General features: G+C 39.5%; 1 protein-coding gene across 2 annotated transcripts; it reads left to right on the top strand.

The window, feature by feature from the left end:
* Positions 1-284: 284 nt before the first annotated feature.
* Positions 285-8,825, top strand: CAV2 (caveolin 2). 2 transcript variants are annotated; one of them, XM_010587371.3, is made up of 3 exons: positions 285-463; positions 790-977; positions 6,417-8,825. In XM_010587371.3, exons 1-3 carry the CDS (start codon positions 314-316, stop codon positions 6,565-6,567), a joined length of 489 nt encoding a protein of 162 aa, XP_010585673.1. In that variant the 5' UTR covers positions 285-313; the 3' UTR covers positions 6,568-8,825. The 2 variants fall into 2 exon arrangements, with proteins under 2 accessions (XP_010585673.1, XP_003407275.1); XM_003407227.4 differs by lacking the exon at positions 790-977 and having other exon boundaries at positions 6,417-8,824.
* The last annotated feature ends 294 nt before the right edge of the window (positions 8,826-9,119 follow it).

The following is a 9,119-nucleotide window of genomic DNA, read 5'->3' as shown; positions in this document are numbered from 1 at the left end:
TAACTCCCGGGGAGGATGCCCTGCGCTCCCGGCCCAGACGGGCGGTGAGGAAGCTGCTTTGCGCTCCAGGCCAGGGAGGGGCTACGGGCCGGGGCCGGGAACTACCTCGCGGGCGGTGTCCGTACCCCGCCCCCCACCCCGGTCCGGCCGCGGGGCGGGGCTGGGTTCGCGCCGGGGGCCGCGACAGAAGTCGCAACGGAAAGTGGCCCCTCCCGGGCGGCGAGGCGGGGCGGGGCGCGACGGGAAGGGGCGGCCGCGCTGACCGGGACCGAGCTCGCCAGCCCGGCTGCAGCGGCGCGCACCGAGCGCTGCGATGGGGCTGGAAACCGAGAAGGCGGATGTCCAGCTCTTCATGGACGACGACGCCTACAGCCGCCACAGCGGCGTTGACTACGCCGACCCGGAGAAGTTCGGGGGGTCAGGCCCTGACCGGGATCCCCACCGGCTCAACTCACATCTCCAGGTGACGCGTGGCGCGAGCTGTAACCTGAACCTCAGGCTGGCCCAAGCCCCGGGCACCCCGTCCCCATCCTCCCTGCCCCCACCCCTAACACTGGTCAGCCCCACGGGGCCAGGACCCGCACCCCTTTCCTCTCCGCGCTCCCTGGGCCGCCTGCGTAACCAAGGATTCGTAGCCAAATTCCCGTGCGCCCACAGTGGCCCTAAGAGAAGGTGCATACGCCCCAGCCCAAGCCCTTCCTTCTTTATTCTCCCGCCCCGAACGCGCCTGGTTCCGGGGGTGCAGATTGGGTGACAGCTCGGGGCGGCCCCTGCGTCTTGTCTCCGCAGCTGGGCTTTGAGGATGTGGTTGCCGAACCGGTGTCTACGCACTCCTTTGACAAAGTGTGGATCTGCAGCCATGCCCTCTTTGAGATCAGCAAGTACGTGGTCTACAAGTTCCTGACGGTGTTCCTAGCCATCCCCCTGGCCTTCGCTGCAGGAATTCTCTTTGCCACCCTCAGCTGTCTGCACATCTGGTGAGAAGGGCCACACAGGGGTGAATATGTTTCTGAAACGTCGGGATATTCTTTGCCACCTGCCCCTGCCCTCCCCCCTCACTCCTCCCCCAGGCCTCCTTACTAGGGGAAAAACTCACTTCATCTCCCCAGATGTAATAGCAAGTACTGGGAGGCCTTGAAAGGCAGTGTGCTTTTTTAGAATAATAGGTTGGGTTGGGGGTTTAAACAGAAGACAGACTATCCTCTTTGCTCCGTGTAATTTTCCCTTGGATAAATAAGGGGAGCCCCGTGTGGAGCTGGAGACCTGGAGGCCGTGCTTCCTGCCACAGGCTGCTCTCTCATAGGGCTGTGTTATGACTTGTGTGTGTGGTTCTGGGCAGGGCTAATTTTTTTTCATGATGTTTTATTCAGTCACCACCTGTGCTTGGGGTAAAACAGAAGTGATCTCTAAGCAGAATGCCACTGACAATAGTAATGGGGCAGGGATGACAGACCTGCTTAAGCATAGCTGTGGAGGGGCTGCTTCAGTCCTGCCACTAGCAAACAGCAAAGATGGGATCCGAGGAGGTGCCAAGGTGTGCAGTTAAGGTGAGGGGACTCCAGCATAAATGAATGAAAACTCCAGCCGAAGGATAATAATGTGAGAAGGCCTCTAAATGACTTTTTCACCCTACGAGGTACAAATAAGAGTAGCATCTAGTTAAAGAGAAAAGAAATATGGAAACTCATTGGACACTAATAGCATGTTTTGAATAACTTTATTCACACCCAAAATGCATCATAACATTGGAAAAACATTTTTAAGCAGTAACAAATTTTTGAAGGGAAAATGTCATATTTTTACCAAGAAGCTTTTCTTGTCACTTTAAAAGGTGGCTACTCTGAGAGGAAGAACATTCAGATCATCCCCAGTATTGCCACAGTTGTCACACTAAGGCCACCATGTCTCTTTTTAATCACTTTATCAAAACCTGATAAAGGATAAATAAAAGCTCACTAAATAAGTAAAGAATAAACAAAGAACACCAATTTAATTTGATCACTAAAGATGGTTAACAACTAAAATGTTGAAACTGCCAAAAGACTATCAGAGAAATGAAAATCTTTGTCTTTATACATGAACGGATCCACACAGTCCTATAATTTTGTCAGATTTATAGTTATCTCCTATTCTGACGTTAGTACCCAGATTTTTTCTTTTTTTAAAAGATGCCTAAATCAGCGTGTAAGTGTTTGGATTCCAGATTAGCAGCCAGTCCTATAACCTCTATGTCAGTGTTCTCATGTTCAAAAATGTGAAAAACAGAGTGACCACATAGCATATTGGGAAATGTTGGCTATGAAGCTATTTGGAAATATAAAGTGCCCTATTTATAGTCAACAAAGTAGGCTTTCCTAAAGCTCTTGTGGAAGAATTGGAGGGGAAAAAAGTCTTCATTTACCAAGCAGTGGAAAGATGGAAGTAAAATTGTAATTCACCAAATGATGTTTCTCGCCACCTGGCCCTTCTGAGAACTCGGGGGTGCTTTTGTGCAGTGCTTCTGTTGGTGAATTGTCAAACCACTTCTTTTTTAGCCACATAAAATGTGTTACTTAACTTCAGCTTGTTTTTTCAAATTATATTTATGTGGTACATTAATATTTAACTGCCACACATTTGTCATCAGGCAGCTGTGACTGCAAGTAAGGGGAGTAATTTAAGAAAAAAAAAATCAAAAGTTAGTTTAATCATGATAAAACCGGGGTATCATTAATAGATTACATTCCAATGATACAATAAGACCATCTCAAGGAAGCTTTATAGAAAGGCAGACCCATCTGAGTAAAGACTTTCGTTGCTGTTGTTTTGGGGGGTGGGGTGGTAGGAGAGGTAGGGAGCTGGGAGGAGAAGATTGTTTATTGTTTACAAAGAAGTTGATGATCAAAGCTATGAAAATACAAAGTAATGGAATTTTGAACCAAGCTACAACATCATGACGAATCCGATTTTAAAATCTTTAAACAAACAAGAAAACAGAACCCAGGCTGGTGATACTGGATCCTAGGCTGGAAGTACAGGTTATATAGGGATCAGTGAATTGGTTTGATCCCATACCACAGTCAGACTGAGATAGCTGCCTTTTGGCAACTGCATGTTATTGAACATAGTGATCACACCAAAGAAATGGGGTTGGAGCCCCTACACCCCTTATTTTTTTCTGGGATGTAATATAAGTAATATTTCTGGTAGAGATGCAGTAGTAGCAATCTCATTTCTAGAAGACATCATTTTTAATACAGGAAACTGTTAAGACAATGCAGTCTACGTAATACTATAGTTAATACAAAGCTGAATAAAATAATCTGCCCCGAGAGCTTTATCAGCCAATGGAGGAATATATAATCTTATAGAGGATAAGATTTACGGAAGAAGTGTTGGATTGACCACACTGAACCTCAACCAAGTTTTGGGTCAGTCCAAATTGCCTGGAGCTTCTGAAGGGAAAGCACTGGGATGATGAGAACACAGTTTGGGTTTGATATCCTCTGATCCAAAGTGAGAGAACAACCACTTAAAGAGAATAAAATTAAAATGATTTCACCGTGGCCTGTGAACTGAAGTCCTCAAATGTGAGCAGCTGCACTTTGCTGAACTGGAAAATCCACTTTTGTCATATGCTTAACTCCCTTTTAGGACATGGAGATGGAAAGAGTTATGGGAATAGGAAAGTTCTTAGCCTAAGGTAGAGTGGAAAGGGCGTATACTCTGGCTGAAGAGGATTTGTTACGAAACTCTCTAATCTAAACTTCTGTCTTTTAATACGTCAATTTGAGGATATTTCGTTATAATTACTTTCATTCTATTTTCTGACCTCAAGATAGTTCCACTTACTAGAATGACAGCACGATATGGACATTTCCAGAGTGCATAGTAAATCAATCCTGATAGCCAGTATCTATATGATTTTCTGTTCTCACCTTAACTTGTAGCAATTTTCCCAAGGCTACACATCAAGTGAGAACTACAACGGGATAAGAAGTTGAAAGTTGCCATCATTCAGGTTTCTATTCAGACCATTTAGTTCTGAAACACCCAGTCATCAATTTCTTATAAAACTGATTAAAGTTTCTAGCACTTAGAACAAAACACAAGATAAATATCATCTGTGTAGACAGTCAATATGAATAATTCAGTACACTAAAAATATATCAGCAGATCTTTATTTAAGTCACATTCTAACAGCAATCCAAGAAAATCAATCTTACTCCTTTGTGCTTCCCACCCCAACCCACCAGGTAATAATAAAGATTCCATTGAGACCACCAGCACTGCAGGAGAAATCATAAATATTTTGTGCCCAAAGAGCACTACAACAGAGAGTGTTACTAAGAGGATTACACTTTTATAAAAAACTCAAGAATAGGTATACACAAGAAAACCATGTTCTTTGATGGTTACCAGGGATAGGAGGCGGAGGGTGGGGGAATCACTTACTAGATAGCAGGCACGTGTTAATTCTGGTGATGGGAAAGGCAATACACTATATGGGGGAAGTCAGCACTTGACCAAATAAATGAAGACACTGAGAGGTACACAAAAATAAAGGACAACTACAGTAAATGCTATCACATACACAAGTTTGCAACAACAGTAATAACAAACCAAAAATATGTGAATGGTTACATAGGTAGATACCTATGCTGTATGGATGTGGGAAGGCAAATGGGAGTAGATGCACGTGCGTATGTGGGTATATTTGTGGGCATATGTATATACATGTTTGTATGTGCTGCATATATATTCATATATATAGTAAAGCACATGAGGGCACACTTAGGGATACTTCCTAGACATATCCAGACATCTCATGGGATTGATTTACTGGGTTTAAAGGCTCAGGACCATAGTCTCCTGGACAACTAGGTCAGTTGGCATAACTTGATACATAAAGATAATGCTCTACATCCTTGTTTGGTGAGTAGCGTCTGGGGTCTTAAAAGCTTGCCAGTGGCCATTTAAAATACAACTATTGGTCTCTTTTCATCTGGAGCAAAGGAAAGTGAAGAAAATCAAAGACTCAAGGGAGAAATTAGTCCATAGGACTAATGGCCCACACGAACCACAGCTTCTAGCCCAAGACCAGAAGAATTACAGGTTGCCTGGCTACCACCACCAACCATTCTGACCAGACAACAATAGAAGGTCCGGGTTAGAATGGGAGAAAAATGTACAACAAAACTCAAATTCATAAAAAAAAAAAAAAAGACCAGATTTCTTGGACCAATAGAGACTAGAGGAACCCCTGAGACTATAACCCTAAGGTACTTTTTAACATGGAACTGAAGCTACTCCTGTAGGTCACCTTTCAGCCAAATAATAGATTGGCCTATAAAATGAACAGCACCTGTGAGGAATGTGCACCTTTAAACAATCAACTATACCAAACCAAATGGTCAACATTAACCCAAAAGCAAAGATGGGAAGGCAAGGAAGGGCAGGGAAATTGGATGGATGGAAATGGCAAGGGTGCTGACATGTTGCAGGGATTGTAACCAATGTCACAGAACAATTTGTGTATGCGTTGTTGAATGGGAATCTAATTTGCTGTGTAAACTTTCACCTAAAACACAATAAAATATTAGGAAAAAAAAAAAAAAGAGGATTGCACTGGAAGTTAACCAGACAGGGGAAGATAATTTATGCATTAATCTTAGGAAAAGGCATAGAGGAAATATTATTTCAGGAAAACCTAGTTTATCTTAAGAGTTTTGGCATCAATTGCAGGGCTCTTTTAACTACACCACACAGCTTTTTTTAACATGTATAATTACTATGAAAAATGATTGATACAAAGCATAACAGAATGCTAAATTCATTTCAATTTGAACATATAGTATAGATCAAAGATGTTCTCACTTAAAGAGCTTACATTCTAGCAGGAACCATGGAAATATAAGCATCTATGAGTTGGAATTGACTCGACGCCAATGGGTCTATTTATGATACAGTTTGGTAAATTTGAGGATTAAGAAGTTTGTTCCAGAACTTTGGAACCACCAAAAAGGAATACCTAAGCCATCCTGGTCCAAAGGGTACAGAAGTGGAATGAGACAACAGGAAAGGCTACCAGAAAGTAGAATCTCAAGGAAATATGAAGAGTTAGGCAATTTAAAGATTAGGGATAGGAAGCAGGTAGATAAATGTACTGTTTTGTTTAGTTGTGTTTTACTGATTTACATAGCATGCACCAAGGGAAGAAGATTACTGTTTATCATCTACGTGCCAATTTTTCAATCAGCATATCTTTTGTACATCTTAGCACTGTGAGGGTAATTGTTCATTTATTTGTTTCAAAAGGTCAAACAAACTTAGGTGAATTTAGTCATTATTATATCTTTCCATGCAAGTACAAGAGTCAGTGGGTTTATTTTGTAACACCGATAATCCCTACATATCTCTCTCTCCCTCCATTCCAGGATTATAATGCCTTTTGTAAAGACCTGCCTAATGGTCCTGCCTTCAGTGCAGACAGTATGGAAGACTGTGACAGATGTTGTCATTGCGCCATTGTGTGCAAGCGTAGGACGAAGCTTCTCTTCTGTCAGCCTGCAGCTGAGCCACGATTGAACACTTGGACACCAGGTCTGGAGATTTAGAGACTGTTAATACTTCTTGATGGTTATAACACAGAAGCATTACTGCTCTGTTCATTTCTCATCTCTTCTAAGTAAGAAAACTGTTCAGATGGGCAACCACATTTAGAAATGTTTATTGGCAGGTCTTTTCAATTGATGCTTTTATAATTAATAGCCAAGGATTTCCTATCCAACTTTACAGCCAGAATTATACAGTAGGTTGGCAACACTTTCATGTTAAAGGCAGTTTCTGCTTTAATACAAAAGTATTAAAAAATAAAAATATAAATTTTATAGTGATGAATTTATAATGCTCAAGGGACATTTCTCTCAAAATACTACAACAGTTTTGTGCACAACTGCTAATGAAAATATGGGATTTATTACTTTTTTTTTTAACTCATGGAGTATTACTTTTTAAATTGCCTTTACAGATACATTTTTGAGAATAATTAGAGATAGGCCATATAAAGACTCTAGAAATAGTAACAGAAGAATATGGTGGTGACACTAGCTATCAAGTATAATAAAATGAATAAATATGAAAATGTATTCCTTTAAATAAGGTATTGTTAACCTATAGGGCTATTTAACAAGATTTTTCATTTTACTGTATATTTTGTACTTAATGTAAATGTTGCTCTAATCAGATTGCTTTAAAGCACTTTTATTATATTTGTAATTTTGTTGAACTAATATATACAATGAGTAAATGTATCTCCCGCAAGGAACTTCATCGATGAGATTGCACTGCCTTGATTGTATAAGCATATATATATTATTTTGGAATAGAATGTAAAAGACCCAAATACAATGCTTTCCTTTGTAACTTTTCCAAGCAAAATCTTCAAAGTTTTATGAATGATATGTATCTGGCCACAATCGTAAAATAATCCATATCTAATCAGTATTTTGTCGTCCAGGAGATACTTTCTGTCTTGTAGTTAGAAATTAAACCTGTATTCTATGTCCTATTAATGTTTCACTTCACCTTCAAGTAATTTTGGTGCTATTTGATAACATTTCCCAATAAAGGCTACTTCTAGCAGTTAGTACAATTTAAGATACAACCAGACACTGAGAGTTGTTAACTTATTAGATCCATGCTACTGAGCTACACGCATAAATTAAAAACTGACAGCTACAAACCTTTAAGATGTTATATAATACTACAAACTGTTATCATGTTGTATAATATGACTTTTGTAACACAGTGTAAAATTATTCTTATCATTTTTGAACTGCAAGGTCCTATTTCAGTGTTATAATTCACTGTTGCTTTAAAAAGGCTTATTATTTCAAAATGATAGGCATGTACAAAAAAATGTCTATGAGGCATGTGAGTGGCTTTTAAACAAACATTCTATAATATACACCTCTTAAAAGTGTGTACCTTAAAAAAAAAAAATAAGTGCTCAAATTTTGGAACCTGAGTTAACGTTCCTTTGGAATATCTTCATAGGTAAGAAATCTTCATCCAATGAAGATTAATTTGATTTTTCAAAATAGCCACAACTGGTCAGTATAAAAAAGATGATTAAACTAGAATACTACTGGGGACCAAAGCATGCAAATGATTACATTATGAAACTTGTATCGCTTTGAAGGTAGTTATGAGAGACTTTTTAAAACTGCCTTAGGCCACTGTAGCATCCTTGAAAAGACACTCAAGATCATTACCTATTGTTATAGCAATACCACTCATTTGGCTGCATAGATTCTGTTATGTTAATTTAACAAGTCAACCAGTCTCGTGACTGTATAGTTACAGCTTGTATTTAAAATGGTTTATAAAAATGTTTAGATGTATTGATTGGCCAAAAGTATTTGATGAATCAAATATCTGCTTTAATAAATCATGAACTTTTATCTTTTCAAATAGCCACTGGCAAGTTTTAAAACCTAAGTAGGCTCACATATAACAAAAGGTACCATTTAACATTACATATGATTTCCTTACTTCTTACTTCCAAAATGTGTTTTTATTGAGATTTGCTAATAACTGTTTTATTTCAAAGACTCAAATTTTGTACCAGGTGGATCCAGGTTTCATGTTGGTTCTTTTTACTATTTGTGGGGAGAGGGAGGTAATGAGGAAACTTCCTCAGTATACATAATAAACTTCCTGAAAACACATAAGATGTGTTGAATGCTTTTATTTCATTAATATGTAACTGATCAATAAGAACCTTTTCAATCTAGTGTTTACCTTATTTAAAACTCCTAATACATAATAAATACATGAGTAAATGCTAACTTGGAAATGTATTTATGGAAAATTGTGAGACTGGTAATTTAATTCTTTCTTTTCCCAACATTTAAAGAGGTTCCATATAAATTTTTTCCATCATTTGATGATTGGTATGAAATGGTTTGTTCACAAACCCACAATACTTCATCTTCTTATGAAGTAGTCTCTTTTTGCTAATCCTAAATAAACTTACATTTCTGTTTTCAATTTTTTAAATGATAAAGTAGTAACAGTATAAATCACGTGCACTTGGATACCGGTACCATAAAGCCAGAGTAGAGTCCAAAATTATT

This window comes from Loxodonta africana, chromosome 8 (assembly GCF_030014295.1).
Source record: "Loxodonta africana isolate mLoxAfr1 chromosome 8, mLoxAfr1.hap2, whole genome shotgun sequence".
Classification (NCBI taxonomy): domain Eukaryota; kingdom Metazoa; phylum Chordata; class Mammalia; order Proboscidea; family Elephantidae; genus Loxodonta; species Loxodonta africana.
This window is presented reverse-complemented; position numbering and strand designations above follow the sequence as displayed.